The sequence below is a fragment of the Magnolia sinica genome, chromosome 5 (genome assembly GCF_029962835.1).
Source record: "Magnolia sinica isolate HGM2019 chromosome 5, MsV1, whole genome shotgun sequence".
NCBI lineage: Eukaryota > Viridiplantae > Streptophyta > Magnoliopsida > Magnoliales > Magnoliaceae > Magnolia > Magnolia sinica.
Window position 1 is genome coordinate 81,007,742 of NC_080577.1, and position 21,978 is coordinate 81,029,719.

Sequence of the window (21,978 nt, forward strand, 5' to 3'; positions counted from 1 at the left end):
TATTGGACATGCGGTTTTTTAAAAAAATCCAATGGCCCTATTGACAGAGACAAGTGTTTCTATCAACCCCCAGTATACATTACGGATGCTCTAGATGGACAGTCAATGTCCAATATTCCAGTAGTGTGGGACCTACTAGGCCTCGTATTATTTAGAAGAGCTTAGTCTCTCTCTCATCCATCACTCCATCCATAGAAAATATGGCACTGTATATTCCCTCCCATTTTCAATGGTTTTCTTTTCCGGCCATTATACTTCCTTTTCTCCTTTTACTGCTCCTCATGCAGAGAAGTAAGACAGGAAGAGCCTTGAAGTTCCCTCCCGGTCCCTTCCACCTTCCCATTCTTGGCCACCTACTACATATCAACCTTAGCTTGCCTCACCAATCACTATGGCTACTCTCCACAAAACATGGACCTCTCATGCATCTACAGCTGGGCGTTAAACCGACTGTAGTTGTTTCATCTGCTAGAATGGCTAGAGAGGTGTTGAAATCTCACGATCATGCATTCTCTCATAGGCCTTCTCTCATCTCCAACAGAACGCTCAGTTACAATTTCATGGATGTGGCTGTTTCACCTGATAATAGCGATTATTGGAAAGACATGCGCAAGATCTTGGTTCGCGGGCTCTTGAGTGCAAAGACTGTGCGGTCGTTCCGGTCCATTAGGGAGGAAGAGGTCGCCCGAATGATCACGTCAATTCACCGTTCTTCTTCTTCTCCTCTGCAACCTGTTAATCTGAAAGAGATGCTGATTACTCTCACCAACAACATAGCCTGCATTACAGCTTTCGGTAAGAGTTATGAAGGAGGAAGTGAGAATGAGAAGGCCAAAATGCGTGGAGTTCTTGCGGAAGGGGCATACTTGTTGAACCATCTCTTCATTGCAGACTTCTTGCCGTGGATGTGGTGGATCGATGCCGGCGGTGGATTGTATGCCAAGCTCAGAAAGAGTTTCTTGGAATTGGATGACCTTTATGAGCAGATCATTAAGGACCACCTTGATCCCAAGAAGCCAACGCCAGAGCGGGAAGATTTTGTAGATGTCTTTCTTCGACTCCAGAAAGATTCACGTCTCACCAGAGATCACTTGAAGGGAGTTATGATGGTCATCTTCACTTTCCTTTCTTTCCATTTTCCTTCATTTTGTTTCGTTTTCTTATGTCCCGGCTTAGCAGCAGGCATCACCCTTGGCCTAAAATGTTGACATGGTCAGGTGATCGCAACTGTCCACGTTCTTAATGCTATGCTACATGGACGGGTTATTAGAGACCAACACTCAAGACCGGCCTTGACATGAGGGAAAAGAAAAGAAAACTCAAAAGTTGTTTTTTTTGTTGTTTGGACCTTTTTGTGTTGTTTGGATGGCAAGGAAATAGTTAGATTTAAAGGGGCAATTATTAGCATTTTTCCTAATTAAATTCTCATGCATAAGATAGGAAGTGAAAATTACAAAAGGAGTATGAGATTTTCATCTGCTGTCCAAATAATACCAAAAAGTGATATCCAAGGGAACTTATGTTTTGATAGTGCTCATGAATTTATACAAATTCATTGTTGAACAATCATTACACTCTTCTTTTCTTTTCCCAAAAGGAATTTTTGAGCGGAAAAAAAAACATTGTGTTATTCCCAAATGCTCCATGTATTAAAAGGATTAAACAAATGTCTTACCTAATCACCCGACACCATTAAAAAAAAAGTTGGGATGAAATTGCCCCTGGCTGCCTTTTCCATTAAGCCAACATGCGACAGCTGTGGAGGACTTCAGATGGGTTAAACATTGTGGGGCCTACTATGGTGTTTGTCAGAAATCCACACCACTCATATGTTTTGTCAAATCATTTTATAACATGAGCCCAAAATGAGGTAAATCCAATGCTCAATTGGGCGACACAACAGAAACCAGTGGAGATTCTACACCCACAATTGAAACATTCATGGGGCTGCGGAGGCTTTGGATTAGGCTAATATTTTATTCTTTCAGTCCATCCCCATGGTAAGGAGTTTATGAGCATTCGGGCCACTTTATGAACAGTTTAGATTGCATATAAACATCGTAGTGGAGCCTAGAAAAGTTTAAATAGTAGGCAATTCCTTTTCACTATTTCCGATCATGTGGTCTAACTGAGTTTCAAATCTGTCCAATTTCTTTCTTATGTCTTGACATGATCTTTCAAAATGAATGGATGGAGTGGATTTTCTACAAATGTCACAGTGGACCCAACATAGCTTACGGTAGTAGAAACAACTAGGGTTGTACACGAACCGGGCTATCCCAGTTAACTCACTTGACTCGGCCCGACCCGGAACTGAGTTCGGGTCAGGATGGGCCATTTTCTTCGGCCCGAAACTGAGTTCAGGCCGAGTTCAGATAGGTCCCAGTTCGGCCCGACCCGGCCCAACTCAATCAAGTGGTGTATGCGTGTGTGTGTGTGTGTGTGTATTTCAAAACCCTACCCGTCCCTTTCTCTTTTACCCTTCTGGGATAGTTCACCGCCCATCTTTGAAGTGACAATGACTCATCCACCTCACAAACGTATAACTTGAATGGCGTAGATTCATCTAAATACAAAAAGGAATTATAATATCCTGACTAGTTAGATTTTTTGTAGAGTCTATAGTTCAACTATCTAAACCATTGATCGAGGGCCTTGTAATGGGACGCGGATTACCTGCCAAAGCCCTTCCCATGAACTTGTTGTAAGGTCTGAAACTGGCCCGAACTCGCCCGATTGCTGACCGGACCGAGTTCGAACTGGACATGTTGGCCCAGTGACCAGGCCGGGCCGGGTTCGGGCGGGGTTTGGCTAGTGACCAGGCCGAGCCGGGTTGAGCCCAGTTCGACTCGGATCGACTCATGTACACCCCTAGAAACAACCTCCAAAAAACTTCTTTCAAAATCGGCGTCAATGTAATGTGACGTGACGCACATCAGGTAACCGGACCTAACTAGAGATGGATGGTCCTATGGAGCTCACTATGATGTATATATTTTATCCACGACGTCCATCCATTTTGAAAGATCATTTTAGGGCATAAGCCCAAAAATAAGGGATATCAGAGGCTCATGTGGACCACACCATAGAAAGCAGTGAGATTGAAAACATGCCATTCAAAACATTTTGGGGGCCCTAGAGTTTTTGGATGTAACTTATTTTTTCGCCCATAACATTAAATTAAACTGTAAATCCAATGGATGGAATGGATTCGACATTAATCCACGGTATGACCCATGACCCTTAATACATGACAACCTCGACCCTTACCATGTTATAACCCCAACCCCGACCCTTAACCCATTACAACCACGACCTCGACCCTTGGCACATGACAGTATCAACCTTTCACATGACAACCTCAACCCTTACCAAGTTACAACCTTAACCCTTACACCAAGTTACAACCTCGACCTTTACCACGTTACAACCACGACCCTAACCCTTATAACATGACAACCTTGACCCTTAACACATTACAACCATAACCTAACCCTTATAACATGACGACCTTGACCTATACCACATTACAACCACGACCTCGACCCTTAGCACATGACAAGCTTAACCCTTACCACATGACAAGCATGACCTCAACCCTTATAACATAACAAGCTCGACCCTTAATATATATTATAACTACAACCTCGACCCTTATAATATGACGATCTTGACCCTTATCACATGACAATGTCAACCCTTCACATGACAACCTCGACCCTTAACATATGACGACTATGACCCAAATCCCTTAGAACATGATAACCTCAACCCTTAGCACATGACAACATTGACCCTTAACACATGAGAATCATGACCTAAACCCTTAAAAAATTATATATGTTCATGTCTTCCAAGGTAATGCATCACAAAATCTAAATTTTATCTCATTCGTTGTCTTCCACATGATAACCACAACTATCTTTATCTATCTCAAATCCCTTCTAACAATCACTTCTCCGCATGACAACAACAACCACCTCCATCCCTCTCTATCCACGACCAAAAGTAGCTTTCATCTAAGAAAATGTTATTATAAAAAAATAAATTAAATAATTCATTTAAAATGTCTTCCACATATGATAAAGATAAAGAAGTTGATAGCGTTAAACGTACGTCGTAAAATACAGATAAAAGGAGTGGTGGCGGGTCATTGGAAAATATTTTTGAAACGGAAGAATAAGCCCCAGGAAAATATAAAGCAAGAAGAGAAAGAAGCTCTGCACAGACACAAGTTCCAAGGACAAGGGCAATTTAGTCCAAAAAAATTCAAAAACCTTTCAGATGACTACCCTCGAAATATTAGAAACTTTCCACCCATTTAAAGATTTTTACCATACCTCGAGGTTAGTGTGGTCAAAATCCCTTCCCAAAATCCAAAGAAGCTCTCCAAGAAATGATGATTCTAAGCATTAATGTGCACGGATGAGCTTAGAACATTTAAAAGAAAATTTTCAATGGAATACACTCAACCTTATAAATCAAAGTTTAAGATCATCAATGGGGTGTGATTTTAAAACATAGCTTATTCATGGAAATACCGAGAAAATGGACATTTCAAATCAGTGTGCCATCTCAGGATGGGGACACTAATGGGGTGATACATGAAAGTGCTTCGAGAGGGCATAGGCAAAAAAAAAAAAAAAATCACTTTTCCCATCCCTTATGCATGCATTTAAAATGGAAAATGTCGATTTGCCATTTCTACTATCTTGAATCCACGAGACGTCATGCCTTCTCTGTCGAAATGTAGACCTTTTTGTTTGTGATAATCTAATTCATGCCTTTGATATCAGAATATTTTATTTGGTGGAACTGATACAAGCGCTACGGTGGTGGCATGGGGAATAGTAGAGCTGTTGAGGAGTCCACGGGCGATGAAGAAATGCCAGGAAGAGGTTAGAAGGATTGTTGGAAGGAAAGGCAAAGTAGAAGAAGACGACCTTAACCGACTTCAATACATCAAGTCAGTGATAAAGGAAACAATGAGACTCCACCCGCCACTAACGATGTTGCTTCCACATGAAAGTACACAGCACTGCAAGATCGACGGATATGATATTCTCCCCGGCACTATTGTCATCATCAATGCATGGGCAATAGGCAAGGACCCTGAATCGTGGGAGAACCCAGATGACTTCTTGCCGGAGAGATTCATGAATAGCTCAATAGACTACAAAGGGAAAGATTTCGAGCTCATACCCTTTGGAGCAGGCCGGAGGGGCTGCCCTGGGCTTCATTTTGCAGCTCCGACCATGGAGCTTGCTTTGGCAACCCTTCTGTACTGTTTTGATTGGAAAATGCCTGCTGGGATGAGCAAGGAGGACATAGACATGACGGAGGCTCCTGGTATTACAGTATTCCCAAAATCCAATCTTAGCCTCGTGCCTACCAAATATGACTATGCTTTTATGGACTAAACTGTGGCGCAGCAACTGTTTACTGCAAGTTGGATTTTTGTGTTGCCACGGTTTAGCAAATTGTGTCAAAGGCCATATAATAACACTTCTTTTCTATCCATGTGCACGCCATCACTCCCGAATAAAGCAAACGGTATAGCGTGATGGTAGAAAGTGGCAATCTGATATTATGTATTTCCTTTAGTTGATATTTCTACATCATGGTTCTAAAACTCTTTGAGTGGGTCTAATTTCGTCTCGACTCAGGAAGAGTTATCGACTTGACGCAACTCACAGTTACTCAAACCTAGTCACTCCGTTTGTCAGTGTTATTAATAATAAAAGTTAAGTGAAACTGGATGTATTCGAACCCAAAACCTCACCCATGATAAAACTATCACTTTATACAGAGCTTTAACTATTTTTTTTGTATCTATTAGCATGCTAATTCCAGACACCCCATCCAGTGCATGAGAATTGATCACAAAAAGCTTGAGATAAAAGCTTCATGAATACCCAAAACCATATCCAAATGTTACCTAAAACCTAACCAAAACCATACCTAAAACTATACCCAATCCAAGCCCAACTCCACATCCAAAACCTTATGGGAACTGTAGCAAACCTGAACCCAAGGACCCAGCGTTGCAGCTAGATTCGTTGGAGCACTCAATAAAAACTGCTGATGTTTCACCGGAAAGGCGGCAATCTTAAGTGCCACCCACCAGCTGGCATAGTTGGAGATTTTGGAGGGGAAGTTGCACTACAACAAAAAAGACCTTTATCGGCAGTCAAAAGTGCCGGCAAAGGTCCGGCGACACCTTTGCCGGTGGTCCGAAAAGTGCCAGCAAATAGGTGCGTCGGTAAAGGTTTTGCCGGCGCAAATCATCCTTTACCGACGCTTTTTTTGGTCACCGTAATTGAGCAGCCTTTTCCGACGCCCATTCTACTTTTACTAGAGCATTCTGTTGGCTACCGGTAATCCACTAAAATAGCGTTGGCAAAAGTCAAAAAAGGGCCGACAAAAGTCTGTCCAAGTGCTGGTAAAAAGCACGGTTTTTAGCCACATTTAATCACGGAAAAATGCCGATAAAAAAATCTATGCAAGCGTCAGTAAAAGTCTTTTGAAAGGCCATAAAGATTTGAGAGGCCTCGATTAAAAGCCGTGCAATCTGCGGCGCAGGCCAGTAAATTTTATTTTTTTTAATTCAATTGGAAATATATTTTTTTAATATTTGAAACCTAAAATTTGTTTCAATAAAATTAAAACTGAAAATTAAACAAATAAATATATTACTTCACAACTAAAAAATGATAATATTTATGACAATAACTTGAAAATGTTCTTCAATACACTAAAAAAAAATTGTCACGTTGTCCACTCCTAGCATGAGTGGCGTCAAAAGGCTCATGTACTTGTGGGCCTAAATTTAGGCACAATTGATCAAATCCTGCACACGTAGAGACAAAAGTCAAAAAGTAACATTCAATGATGATAGAATCAATTAATTAAAAAATAAGTCATTAATTGCAAGGTTGAAACAATATAATAGAGCTTATGGCCCACCATATGAACGATTTGGATCATGAAATGGGTGCGATTCATTCTTTACTGCCATCGACATTGTGGCCCAACATATGAGCGATTTGAATCACGACCCCACGTGTACATTTTATCGGATTGAGCAAATTATCAACTGAGCTTGTATATTTCCTCTAATTACACCCATATGATAGTTCACCACCACTTTGAGAATGGTGGTGACTCATCCTCCTCAAATGTGGAGCCCATGTACTACCCAAACCATCCAGACCATCCAACCATCCAAATTGTGGGGTACATTATGGATCGAGCATATCTCAAATACCATAATGATCAACAATCCAAACCATCCAATTAATGGTACTTATCAAATGTATGGTTAAGAATAAAACAGTGAGTGGCCCTAGTTCCAACTGAAAAAATCAAATCAGATGGTTCATCATCTCCTTATTGTTACTTTTGGGTTATGCTCCATCCATAATTCGGTCAGAGATTTGAATGGCCTGGATTGTCGTAGAACTATGCCATGCATGCATCTCTCTCTCTCCAATTGAAGTGGAAGCTATGATGCAATCCATACTGAAGTAAAACAATTTGGTTTTAGTGTTTGTTAATCTTGTTTATCAACAGATTAGCTTTCAAAGAGACTTGAGTTATGATGTACCTGAACAGTGACAAGGTGCAACAGTACCCCACAAAGGCCTATGGCCATCGAAGTGGCTGCGATTACTGCTGGGCCCGTTATAGAAATCTAACAGCCATTGAAAATGCCGCTACAGATCTTCCACATGCTAGGATCTTTGGTTGCAGGGCCATGAACAGACGTGTTCATGAATTAAAAAATAATCTTAACTAAATTAAGATTTGATAGATGATCACAACATTTTCCTCTATACATGTTTCATACATGTAATTCGAACCAAACCCCTCAAAACCACATGGATTGGTGGACATCTCTTAGAGAGTTAAAATCGAAAAAAAAAAAAGATAAAAGAAAATTAATGGTTCCAATTTAAGAAACAAATACCCATTAATTAGAAATCATTGTGTCAAACTAATTTGATTGTGATGTGCCATATCTGAAGTGGGGTCCACAGAGTGGGCGGTTCAGATCAAGCACTTATATAAATTACTTGGACTGAATATTGCCATTCCCAAGCCTGCATTGGATAATATTGATATTGATCCTTTTATTATGGAAGGTATCTGGATGTTAAACCTGTAATTTAATTAAAATGAGATGTATTAGATCATAAATAAAAGCACGGTTTCAAAATTTTGAAGAAAACATGACTAGACTTGCCTGAGTCAACTCGACTCGACCAGATTTCACCAAGACCCAAAACTCAATCTGGTCATGATTCGGTCAGAACTCAAGAAAACCCCAACTCGACTCAAAACAACTTAGAGAAATTGAACACAACTCAACTCAATTACTTAATAACAAATAATTAAAAGCTAAACAATAGTAATCATACAAAAAAGATTGAACCCTCTGTCTATTATTGTTTCTTTTTCTATTCTTCTTTTCTTATGGTTACCGTCACTTTTGAAATGAATGTAATGTTTGAAGTTCTAACCCTCCCCTTTCTTTCTTTCTTTTTTTCTTTCTTTCTGACAGATGACAATAGATTTTATTATGATACTAAACAAAGAGATAGGGCAAATGGAGAAAAAGATATATCATGCATTGTAGCGTCTGAAGTGAACAAAAATTCTACACTGCCCTTGGCCTTTCAAATTTTACATGTACTTCAGACACAAGATTAGAATTTCCTCTTCTATTCATTTCCTAGCATCTTCCCAAGAATAGTATCCATACATTCATTACGACAAGCGGTCAAAAGTGCCGGCAAAGGCTAAAAACGCGCCGGCAAAACCTTTGCCAAAGGGGTGCGTCTGCTGGCCACCGGTAATAACTAGAAATGCACCAGCAAAAGTATTTCAAACACGACATTTAATCACAGAGTAGTAATGATAAAAATCTATGCAAGCGCCGCTAAAGTGAAAGCGCCGGCAAAAGTCAACAAAGCGCCAGAAAGTCTTCCAAAGGACTACAAAGATTTGACAAGCCCAGGTTAAAAGCCATGCAATCCACAAGGCCAGTAAATTTATTTTTTTAATTCAATTGAAACCTATATTTTTTAAAATATTTGAAACCTAAAAATGTTGCAATAAAATTAAAACTGAATATTAAACAAAAAAATATATTACTTTACAATTAAAAAAAATATTCTATTTACAACAATTAGTTGAAAATGGTCTTAAATATATTTTTAAAAAATCATCCATGTGGTCCACTCCTAGCTGGCGTCAAAAGACTTTTCTGCTTGTGGGCCTAAATTTAGGCACAATTGATAGAATTATCAATGGCTAGATGGGCCATTCAATAGACAACATTCAACAATTTAACCAATCAATTTTTTTTCCATAACAAATTGAAACAAAATAAGTTTTTTTTTTTTTTATGGTTCAACAAATGAACCAACTAGTTTTAATACTATGAAATGTTTTTTGCAGTTTCATGTAGGTGAAGAAATCGCAAATGTTAACTTTTTTAGGGTAAATTCTAAGAAAAAAGGTTCAAAAGGACATGGGGCTAGGAAGTTTGGTCAAATGCGTCCCACTATATCACAATGTCATACGTTGGGGCTTTATCCTTTGAATTTGGATTGTCTTCCAATGATCTAAACCCTTTATACTGGAAAGCTGAAATGGAGGGGCCCAATCAGAGTGTGGACCAAAAACCAAATTTTTGGAAGACAAATCTAAGGATGTCAACTTTTTGAGGTTTTCAAAAATATTGGAAAGCTGAGATGGAGGGGCCCAATTAGGTGCAATGATCAAACACTATTTTCTGGAACTAGCAAACATTAAAAAATGGAACCTGAAATTAAAGATACAAGAAGACTCTTGTGAACTTACCTCCAGCAGTTTTGTGACCACCGGTAAAAGCCATATGAGAGTCAGCTCCTAAATTGTACAAACACCTTATAACAGTCTGAGAAATGAGCCTGCTTATTAACAACAACAGTAATTATAAAGTCCTGATGTATTACAATTAAAGAATTAATGAATTTTAATTCAATTGGAATAAACAAGGACAATTGGGAATTACCATGGATTTGCATGATGACAATGTAGTTTTGAAGTCACTGAAAAATGAAACAAGAATTAAACATATCAACATAACCAAAAAAAAAACATTACATTATGACTAGGAAAGGATATATAATGTTCTACCGATTTTTAAATAATCAAACTGCTTGTAGAAAAATAAAGATATGGTATTACATGATAGTCACTAGATTCATACTTCAATGACCAAATCAAATAAGTTGTTTCTAGCTGAAGTATAACCTGCAAAAAACAGAATTGTCAGAATTGGTAGAACAAAAGATGGCAATAGTAAACAATACCATAACTCTCATGTTTTTACCGATAGGTAAAACAACATTCATAAAGCCAACCGCACATAGCTGGGATGAGGTTCTGGTGATTATGATAAATTTTAATGCCAAGCAACATGGAAACTCAGAGGATTTCACCATGAAAACAAACTAAACTAATAAGAATTATATACCTCTTAAAACATTAAGGTGCAGCTGATAAATATACTATCTTTTTCTTTTTCTTCTTTTCTTTTTTCCTTTTAAAAAAATAAAAATAAAAATAAAAAAGATACTTATGCTATGTCCTGACTCCTGAATATACTTCTATCTAAATGCTTTACCTTGAAAGCACCCATCTAGTAAATACATCTAAACATGATCAACCAAGCGTCTAAAGTCTAAAGCCTTGAATATATAGAATTGACCTATACCTATGGTGCCTGCTTGGTCACTGTTCAGAGAATTGGGTTGTTAGTTCATGGGGATTTCAAGTCCAACATTCTTTATCTCTAAATCAGACTACAAAGCTATATCCCATAACCTGATAGTGCCATCTGCAGGGCATGTTGCAAAAGAAACTGCACCACAGCTACCTCTAGCAACACATCCAAGGGCAGAATCATGCATATTTTTGTAGGGAATACTCTTTGCATCTTATATGCATGAGTCATGGGAAACAAGTACACAACACCTGCTAACATGAAAATACAACAATATAAGATACATTAGATTATAATCAACGTAAATAAGCTCCTAGACTAAACTACTCGAGACAGTAAATTTCAACAATGAAAAAGCCATCTGATAAAAAATTAAAAATAAAAACTGTGGCTTGTTTAAAAAGCATGAACATCAGAAGAAAAAATGGACATTAGAGATGACAGTAAATGAGAAAATCCAAGTGAGCAACAAAAGAGAAACAAACACAGAAAATGCTATCTGAGATGAACCAAAATCACAAGCTCTTAATGTTTCATGTTGGAAATATTGGATTAGTTCTCTACTAAAAGAAGGAAAACATAAAGCCATTTCTAATCCACAACACATGGCCAAAGCTCAAAATGCAAAAACCTGAGATAGTTCTCACCCTGGATAATATGGAGTTGGAACCAGCAAACCTTCTCTCGTGTCTGCTAATATAAATATAAATGAAACATGAGTTTTGAGTGTTTTTACATTATCTTCTTAGATAAGATAAATATAAGATGATTATATGAACTAAAGAGAAGCTTTAGGTGCTTTTAAAGAAATAAATTCAAAGTGTGGAACATATAAAAAAAAACACCTGTCTGAAAGTTTTGAGTCCATGGTAATCTTGAAACAAGGCATTTTTTCTAAAACTAGAGATCCCAATCCCGCACTTAGATGCTTCTGGATGCTGTTCCAAATACTCTGTCAAATCAAATGAAACCTGTTCAAAAGATAAAACACAACATTTAATCCAAGGCCCAAGATTATAGCTACACATGTACTTTCATTCATAGGGAAATAAAACTCCTTGATTTTAATCAAGAAACCTAATAACAATGATTGAGCATAACTCATAGGGAACTAGCATAAAGCACTCAACGTCCAATGGTGCAGATTAGCTATAAACTTTAGAAGTCAAACCAAATTCGGACGAATACATAAGTGAAGAAAAGCAAATTTGCATAGACTATGGTTTGTCACTTCCTTTCACTTAACATGGACAGAGCTGTTGGATTAACTATAAACTGTAAATTAATCAAATTTGCACGAATGCATTAGAGACAAAAACAGATCTGCCTAGACTATGGTTTTTGTCACTTCCTTTCACTTGATATATCAGTGACTGGCTCTTAATACATATGGCAAATGTGTATAAGCTTCAAAACAATAATCATGTACACTATGGAAGAACCATATGCCAAAAATCACCGAGTTGACAATCCTAACCATTCTATTGGAGGAATTTTCAGAAAAGAAAATTGGATGATTACCATAAAGTAAATCAAAATTTCCATTAAGTACATTTTTTCCCTAAAATCATGCTTGATTTTCTCTTGGTTGGTTCTATCAATTTTTCCTAACTTTTCAACAATTTTTATTGCACTTTATTATGGCCATTTCTTTTAATATTGCTGAAACTATTTTTTTTTCCTGTGAAATTCGAAAACATCGTTTTGAAAACTCGGTCCATATCTTAGTTGAAATTGCCTATTGAACACCAATCTACCCCTGGCCTCTAGATTTTGAGTCTCAGTTCTCTATCATAGTGATTAGGCCGTATGTTGACTTGTTGAAAGAAATGAAATCTAGGTCTATCTTGTGGTGGGACGCCTTGATTGCCCTAGTATAAATTTAGGGATTGTTTGGCAACTTGGATTTTGGGGCATTTGGAATTGAAATCTGGATGCAGGCCAAGATATTGTGTTTGCCAAACTTCTCAACTCTTTTCTAAAAGCTTAGCTTGCAAGGATTTGAAATCTTCTTTAGCAGTTACATTTTCCAAAATGGTTACTTATGGAGAGCAGTACATGCCTTCTCCACACCTCTAAATCCAGTTTTCCAAGAGAGTTTCTAGATTTCATAGATTGAAAATCCAGGTTACTAAACATTAGTGGCAGAATGAAAAGCTTTGGAGTTGTTTGGATGTTTCTTGAATCCCACATATAAACTCTTTGAGTTTCTAAGGTGATCTGCTTCATTCTATAATGTTTGACTAACTGGTAAAGTGTTTATTTAGTAAACAGTTTTCTGTGTTTGGGTACTGGTAACATGCTCTTGTGAACTAGAAATTATTGTTATAAATTTGAAAAAAAAAAAAAAAAAAAAAGGCGTTGTGTGGGAATCTAAAATACTTTTGTGGATAGTAAAAAAAAAGGTGTTGAAACTACAGATAATGCCTCGTTATGGAAGAAAATGGGCATTTATTATGTGAAAAAGCTTTGCGGTCCATATCTCTCCAATCCACTTCCCCACAAATAAGTATACAAGGGCATTTATTTTGTGAAGAAGCTCACACTACAAGAAAACTGACCTTTACCGGCGGTCAAAACTGCCAATAAAGACTGAAAAACCACTGGTAAAAGATTTACCGGCGGTCAAGAAAGTGCCGGCAAAGGGTACGCTGTAAAGGATTTACCGGCAGTCAGCATCTTTTACTGACATTTGTGTTGGACGCCACTACATGTAGGCTTTACCGGTGGTTACACATTTTATCGGTGCTTTTCCAAGCCCCAGGAAATCCCTGAAAAATGACGGTAAATGCCTTTCAAGCACCAGCAAAGGTCTATAACTTGGTGACGCACATCAAATGAATGGATTCTTTAGAGCATATCAACACCATGGTGGGCATCCGCATCCCAACAGTTCCTTATGTACCATACGTTGTGGTACTCGAATTTTTGAATCCACCCAAGCATTTTAGACTTGCGTATGCATTTGTCAGAAAGTACATCCATGGGACACAACATTGACGCAATCAAAGCCATATATCTAAGACAATGGACACATTTGGATAGTGTAGCCTGAAAATCACATAAGAGCTGGTGATCTGGACATAGATTGTTGACATTTTTCATCTTAGCCATTCATTTGATGCCACTTTTTTTTTTTTTCATTTGATGCCACTGAGTGCAAGGTTAGCATTCGGCATGCCACCTTGTGTTGATGTGGCACGCATGTGCATGCCAAAAAAAAGGCCGATGCGTTGGTAGGATGGGCTATGGCTTACAAAGCAACTAAGCAAGCAAATGAAAAAAAAAAAAAAAAGCAACACTGGTCAGGTGTTTCTTATCTTATCCGTCTGCTTGTTTTTCTAACATGGTGGCCCACCTAATCGACCAAGGATCAAAGTGGTTTCTCAAAAAAGACTTGGCTAAGTGCTTCAGCAAACATAGTATCAAATTGGTCCACCTAAACTTGGGTGGGGCCCTTGCTTTACTTAGCTGCAGCAAGCATTTGATTACATAATCCGATGCCTATAAGCCCAGCAAAGACCATTCTCACTCCCCAATGTCAACTGAGGAAAAAAAAAACAAAAACAAAAGCTCATCATCACACTTCGCATTTTAAACTCGCGAAACTACGAAGATAGCTGAACACACTACAAGAAAAGGGGGCTTTAGCCTCGGTTCAAAATTGAGGCTAAAAAGGTTAAAAACTGAGGCTAAAGCCTTTAGCCTCAGTTTTGCCTCAGTTATCCAAATGGAGGTTGAAACCCCCATGGCTAAAGGCTTTAGCCTCAGTTTTAGCAACCGAGGCTAAAATGACTTTTATAACCTCGGTTCTTCAAGTGAGGCTAAAAGACCTTTTTAGCTTCGGTTTTCTCGAAATGAGGCTAAATCAAAATTTTAGCCTCCATTGTTTCCAACTGAGACTAAATCCAAATTTTAGCCTCGGTTGCCTCCAATTGAAGCTAAATCTATTTTTAACCTTGGCTCTCAACAACCGAGGCTAAAGCCTTTAGCCACGAGAATTTCAGCCTTGGTTCTCAACAACCGAGCCTAAATCCAAGCCTCGGTTAAAATTGAGGCTAAAAATGTTTAATTTTTTTAAATATTTATTTAAACTACTAATCCATTCATTCAATCCACTCATGAAACAATCAATCATGGAAGCCATAATACCAACAAAATAGTTAACAACTCAATCAAACAATCAATCTCACTTGTTTACCATTTAAAGTTTTCAAAATAAACTCAATCAAACTATTACACAACATTAGGTTCTACAAATAATAATAAAAAGTCACAACCCAAGATTTGGGTATGACTTTTGCTTGGCTGATGAACAACTACAGCTTGTTCGGTTGTCTAAAAGCATCTGCAAAGAAGAAGAACTTGCCATTAGCAATAATTTTGTGTGCGACTGTCCATGTGTCAAATGAACACAACTCCTCGTGCTATCTTCCCTATTACAACCCGAGAAAGTGACTGAACCCAAAAACGAAAACAGAAATAACTCTGCTTTTAACCTTTTGGAACATCAGGTCAATGGAATCTTGCAATGGTTAAGTGAGATGTGTGCAGGACCTTCTTGAACACATCTCACTCAAGTTTATTCAATGCACACACCATGGTTCTTCACAAATTGTTTGATTACACTACAAGAAAAATGACCTTTACCGGCGGCCAAAACCGCCCCTAAAAGTCCAAAAAACCACCGGTAGAAGAATTAGCGGCGGTTCGGCACGTGCTACTAAAAGCGCATCAGCTTAACTCGCAGACACAGCCAAATAACTGTTGCCATGCTACAATATCTTAGCCGGATGGTTGGAGAATGGGATTGGTTTTCGATACTGAAATCAGAACCTGTACAGTGAAATCAACATATATATGCACCCATCAACCACTCTTTGAACTGCTAAACACACCCTGGAACATACATTTCATGAATAGTTTCTAACATCTTACATCAAAAAGTCATTCAGGCCACATTTGGCTCATGAGCATTTCACAGGCATAGAAAAACAAATTTATGACTTTGGAATTTCTACTCTTAGGCTCTTAGTAGGTTTCTGTAAATTATGAAATATGAAGAAAAATCTCTTTAGTGGCAACCAAATGTACTCTAAACTAATAACCATTAAAGCAGAATAAAATTATATACACACAAATACAAATAGGCATTATAGCATATGCAAGGTTAACAAAATCTGGTCTATAGGTTGGACATTGTGACAGGCATGGAGCACCACATGTATTAGAGGAATGATCAGAATTGTATGATGATCCCAAAGTTTGCTAACACATTAGATTTTGCTAAAGTGTTTAAATCTTTCATGATTATTACAGTTATTTTTTGTTCTTATGATACTTTTAGCATAATATTTATTATCTAGTTTTGGGATTTTTAACATATCGGAAATCACAAATGTACAATAGACCAATGAACTTTTATTCATAAGACTTTGAACACATTGCTGCTCCTTTCCACTCTTTTGCAAATACCAAAAGTCTAACATAATCAGTGATCCACTTTCTCCTACAAAGCTCAAGTGTCACTGTTTACAAAGGAAGAAATCAATATTTTGACATGCAAGTACAGCCAATACCCAAAGGATAAGATACAGGAAAAGTTTTGCTAGCTAGAATTGAAGAACATAAATGAAAACCAACCAACCTGGAATTCCAGTGACACCAACAATATCGCCACGTTTGGTACCAGAATGGAATCTAGAAAATTCAGCTTCACCAATGTCTAAGTGCCTATTGTAAGTAAATAAACAAAATCAAAATGCTTCCATAAACAAGCTATGAAATCATAAATTCTACAACAAAAGAATGAAATCTTTTTGTTTGGTTGTTTATCTTGATTACAATGAAATCTTCACACACACACAAAATCCTTTGAAATGAAAAATTTTGCAGAACAGGAAATAATGTCTTCCGTAGAAGTTAGGTTGGTGTAATTATGTCTGTGTTGTCTATATTTACTCAACTCCAACCCAGGTATTTAATTACCTTTGTTTCAACAATAAGGAGGCTCCTTATCTGTATGGACTGGTGCACCAGACAATGTCTCCTCAACAAGTAGACCAGTAGAAACTGCACAATACCAATAAAACAGTTAACGGTCTATTTAATGTTTTCAGACTACAAATGCACATGAATGTCCATTTTCCATGCTACAAATGTTTATAGCAATACAACTTTCCATGCAGCCACATAGCCTGATATAGCCAAACAGGCAAAACCGTACATCAGTTGGGACTGAAAGTGGGCAGGCATGCTTTGATGCCCTTCGACATCTGAGAACCACAATAGAAGCCTCTACTAATTCTTTAAACTTCAGCATTCCAACTACCAGAGCAAACATCAAACATGCAACAATAAGGATACCATCCAAATACACATATAAACCATACAGTAAATACATGTGAATGGGATCTAGAGATTCACAATTTGATGGTAAGTAAAGCCTCATACACATCATTTATTAGTAGTCATGTTTTGTCTGTACCTGCCGTTTATATATTTTTTTCTTCCATAGTTCCATGTGCCATCAAACGATATGCATAAACTGGCTTTGTTTGCCCATACCTGCAAGAATGCACCATATTAAGCCCATTCTTCAAAACAGAGAAACTTGGGAATTAAATAGAAAGAAGAAGCATCATTATGCAGATTTATACCTGCGAGGAATAACCAACAATGACAAAGGAGTTGTGGTCAGGTGGGACTGAAACCCAGCTCCCATCACTGAGAGAGATTTGAAGGCCTGATGTATTGTTTGATCTCAGAACTGATATTATCTGAGGGTCAGTGTGTTCTCCAAAACCAGTTGCAACTCAATGCTTTAAGTTCAGGTCATGGAGGGTAGTGATTGAGCCTAAAAAAAGAGTCACTCTCTTCATCCATCAGAAGCTTGCTGAAAATATTCCTTGGTGTGCATGTGCCAGAAAATCTGATTGGTAATGTACCTTGTTATAACGTATTATTAAAAAGTATAAGGTTACATTAGTGCACTTTATTTCTTACAAGGCAATGTTACAAACACAGAACAAGTTAATAGTAGTGATTTCTTTTTTTCGAACAGCGACATTGCAACTAATTGTGAACTTGGGTCCTGTTTGGGATGGTGGTGAATCCTGACTCCTTTGGATTCTTTTATCCAAACAGATTTCAATCTAAAAGATCAGGCATTTGGTTTATCCATAAAGTTTCATGTGGAAGCAGAAACACATTAAGATGGGCGCCTTTTCCAATTATTTTTGCACCGTCTTCCACTCAAAAGGATGGGTTCTTCCGATCTGATTCAAGCAGTACAAACATATCCTAAACATAATGTTATCACCAACATAATTGGTAGTGCAACAAAAAAGGGGGGAAAAAAGAGAATTTATTTTCTCTTATAACCACAAGTATGCACATGTTTTAAACCCAGGTGGACTGAACCGTTGGACCAGAACAGCCACCAAATGTTTCAGGTCAAGAAATCCAGTCAGTTAAGTGGATGACTGTTTTTTACTGCTTTTGTATTTTTATTTTTTTTTTAAAAGCATCAGTCAAAGTTCAATTCCCTACCTCCACTTGAAAATCAAACGGCTGAACCACTACGCCAATGACATATTATTTTTTAGTTCTTTCTATTTTTTAATGATTACAAATAAGAATATTTTTTAGTTGAAATGGGTCAGAACGGGCGTGACCGGTCAGGAGAAAGGGCCAAGGTCCAGTCTGGTTTTAAAACATTGATTATGTATGTTTGCATGGTTGGCACCTCAATGTCTTTAGAAGTGGAGTCTGCTAGTTACATGGATATTGAAGATGCACAAAAAACAATACGTTATAAATATAGCACTATTCGAATTGAAAGGGAAATGGCTGGCACCTCAGTGCCTTTAGAAGTGGAGTCTGCTTGTTACATGGATATTGAAGATGCACAAAAAAAAAAAAATGGGTTATAAATGTAGCACTATTTGAATTGAAAGGGAAGTCTTGCAGAATTTTTTTAAAATAGAAAATAGGTAAATGGTAGAAAAATAAGGAGAAGGAGATCTGAAAATTTGAATATAACATGGCACCATTGGAAAAAGTATTGGACATTATTGTGATGTTCTTGGGGCTTTGGAGATATGTTGAAAATATCTTTTGCTAAATATCATTAAGCAAGATCAATTAACAACTATAAACTGTAATTAGATGTTCGACAACTCAGTTGATCTGTTCATGTAAATGCATCTCTGATGAACTTAGATACAATTATAAACTGTAATTAGAGATACTTATCTCTTTCCTTCTTTTCATATCATGTTCAAACCACTCTGTCCATTTGTTTCTCATGCTCACATTAGGACAAGAGTCCAAAAATCAGGCAAATCGAAACTTAGTCAATAAATCTGTAAATTAGGGGCTTTTTTAATTACTTGTACAATCACAATGACTTCCACAACACCAACTACACCGGATTGAGAAGATGCCTTCTCTATGTAGAGAACGACACCCGTCCCTAATCTACAAATGGAAGAAATGATATCCATAGCAAATGACTAGTAGCATGCTTTTTTTCAAGAAGATTTTTTGTTTCAAATGAAATAAGTCCTACTTCCTCATGAATGTCACAAAGAAATCAATGTTGTATAGCAAAATTGCTACATGCTTTACATTTTCAAGTCATGATGAGCATTAGTCGAACATATTTCAACTCGTGACAAAGCCTAACACAACTAGCTACGATAAAGGTTTAGTCTTAGATGATGATGACGACTTAAAAAATAAACAAATAAATAAATAAAAATAAATCAACAAGCAGTACATTCATCATTACATGGATGTAAGTAGCAATTTCTAACACAACAAGGAATACCCATTTCCATAGCTAGTTGGAAAAAAAAAAAACCTGGTCTTTGCTATTTTTATGTGGGGACTGGATGTTAACATCTAGATGATGGGATCAAGGGATAATATGCCCTTCACTCCCAATGGTTTAATCGTTTTCAAATGGGTTCATCCGAACATGACATCAATATTCTATAGAAAAATCAAGCTACTTCCTATTATACAAGCTAGGTCCTACACTCAGTACTACATGCAGAAAATGTCCATGCTTCAGTATGCTTTGTGATGGACAACAACCCATACACCAAAAACACCCACAACAATTAATAGGAAACTTCACATTCATCTATAAAAATATGAATCGCAAGGAAAACAGAACAAAAAAGAAAAAGAAAATGTGAACTTGTGAAGATGTCAAGGCATGATACACAAAGCTCCCAACTCAAGACTACAAACCTGCAGTCAAACAAGGAAAAGCTACATGAAGCACTCCAAATAGCGAAGAAAAAGAAATGTATTCATGGACTAATAACCAATTAGTTCCAATGTCCACTACCATCCCCCCGTCCATCCCAAAGAGTTGAACTAGTTCACGAGCAATGGATGGAAGATTCTTTTCTTTTCTTTTTCCTCATAACAATCAGTCTGAATTCACAATATCTTGTAGCCTCAAGATTGAACAAGTGTGGACTATGGCTCAGTGATCCATACCATTGGTATGATGGTTGTCATTGTCAATGGGAGATATCCCAAAGTTTTCCCTAACTGATAGGCATTAGCAAGTAACAATGCTCTTAAACTAAAACCATGATAAAACTTGAAAAAAAGAAAAGAAGAATGAGGAAGTTGCCACATTCCACTAGAACCAACTATTGAATGATGATCCTAGTGTAAATGTACAGACTATGAACACAAGTCTGCAGCTATCACAAGGTAAGTGAGGATTGCCCATGGGCAAAATAAACATTAAAACATCAACAACCAAGTCTTGGTAAATCCTAAACAACTTGTAGCTGCCTGCGTATCATCCATCATACTATGCTAGAGTATGGCCGCCGTTCCGTAACTTGGGGATGCTTTTTAATCAGTAAATGAGTTGACTCAGAGTGTTTGCAACAGAGAAACAAGACCTTGTCATTAGACATTGCAAAAGCTAAAACTGCATTCAAATATCCCTACCCAAAAAATAATAAGAAAATAGAAATGAACAGAGACAGTGTAATAGGCTGCCAAGTGTCACCCCAGCAGGCCTCATTTGATTAGGAAGCATAAACTATTAATTACGGATGATTAAGGTGAGTTGGTGGAGGTGGGAACAGATATCCAGCGCTAGGGTTTGTGTTGGCCCTTGGATCTTCGTAATCCATTGTAAAATCCATCATCACCCTTCCTTTTTCCTTTTTTACCTAAATGCCAAAAAAAATAAAAAAAAATCAATATAATGGCCTGAAAATTCCGATGAGAAAAAAAAAAAAAAAAAAAAAACCCACCTCAATTTGATTGAAAGAAGCTACTTTCTCAAATCTCATCTCCTTCTTCCGGATCCTACAAAACAGAGGGCTCAATTTGCTGTTGCTGCTGCTTCAATCTTTGCTGCATTCTCCCAACCTTCTTGAAAGTATTTTCTAGGAACCCAACGGAAAAAACAGCAAATCTCAGGCAGGAACCCTAGAAAGGAGCGGCGAAGAAGGATTCAAGCTCTTTTACAGAGATTGAAGCTGAAGACGAGAAAAAAGAGAGTAAAATCTACGAATCGGGAGCAGAAACCCTAGGCGAAAAAGCGAAGAAAGAGTTCGAGGTCTTGACAGGTTCTTCAAAGATCGAAGAAATCAAAGAGATTTGTAGAAAATTAAATGAAAAAAAAGGAGAGATGATCGAGGTGTGAAAATCCCCGAGGAAAACCCTAGAAAGAGAACGAAGATCTCTCTCGCTCGCTTGCACAGCGAGTGAGAAAAGGAGTTAGGGAAAAATTATCCATGCGCGCCTGTCGAATTTATATTTCAGAATTAGAATTTTAGCGTCAGTTCCTCATGCAACCGAGGCTAAAAGGCAGACGTTTGGCCTCGGTTCCTATGCAACCAGGGCTAAAAAGTCCAACTTTATTTGATAATTCTTAATTTTTTTTTCAGAATTTTCAATTAGTTGAAATTTCTCAATTTTAAAAAGATTTTCAATTTTTTTTCAAGATTCTCAAATTCAAAATTCTTATTTTTTTTTTTAATTCTTAATTTTTTTTAAATTCTCAATTAAAAAAAAATCATACTTTTTCATAATTATCATTTTTTTATTCTTAATTTTTTTAAAAAAAAAATTTCTTAATTTTTTAAAAGTTCTCTAAATTTTAAAAAATTCTTAATTCTTAAAAAATTCAAAATTCAAATCTTTTTCAAAACTCTCAA

The 21,978-nt window shown here is 37.3% G+C and overlaps 1 protein-coding gene and 2 long non-coding RNA genes across 7 annotated transcripts; 1 reads left to right on the forward strand and 2 right to left on the reverse strand.

Moving 5' to 3' along the window:
- Positions 1-200: 200 nt before the first annotated feature.
- On the forward strand, positions 201-5,420 carry LOC131247074 (cytochrome P450 71A1-like). The gene is made up of 2 exons (XM_058247517.1): positions 201-1,109; positions 4,797-5,420. Exons 1-2 carry the CDS (start codon positions 201-203, stop codon positions 5,418-5,420), a joined length of 1,533 nt encoding a protein of 510 aa, XP_058103500.1.
- Positions 5,421-6,669: 1,249 nt separating this feature from the next.
- Positions 6,670-13,117, reverse strand: LOC131246189 (uncharacterized). Of its 2 annotated transcripts, XR_009171232.1 has the most exons (8): positions 11,620-13,117; positions 11,422-11,464; positions 10,760-11,025; positions 10,061-10,097; positions 9,868-9,956; positions 8,076-8,161; positions 7,607-7,740; positions 6,670-6,850 (listed from the first exon to the last, which is right to left on the reverse strand). It is a non-coding gene; the product is annotated as an uncharacterized LOC131246189 (long non-coding RNA). The 2 variants fall into 2 exon arrangements; XR_009171231.1 differs by lacking the exons at positions 6,670-6,850; positions 10,760-11,025; positions 11,422-11,464; positions 11,620-13,117 and adding an exon at positions 10,237-10,366 and having other exon boundaries at positions 6,873-7,740.
- A 2,991-nt stretch (positions 13,118-16,108) lies between these two features.
- LOC131247362 (uncharacterized) lies at positions 16,109-20,197 on the reverse strand. 4 transcript variants are annotated; one of them, XR_009171677.1, is made up of 4 exons: positions 20,029-20,197; positions 17,434-17,543; positions 16,763-17,341; positions 16,109-16,507 (listed from the first exon to the last, which is right to left on the reverse strand). It is a non-coding gene; the product is annotated as an uncharacterized LOC131247362 (long non-coding RNA). The 4 variants fall into 4 exon arrangements; XR_009171678.1 differs by lacking the exon at positions 20,029-20,197 and having other exon boundaries at positions 16,763-17,101; positions 17,262-17,341; positions 17,434-17,578; XR_009171675.1 differs by lacking the exon at positions 20,029-20,197 and having other exon boundaries at positions 17,434-17,578.
- Positions 20,198-21,978: the final 1,781 nt, after the last annotated feature.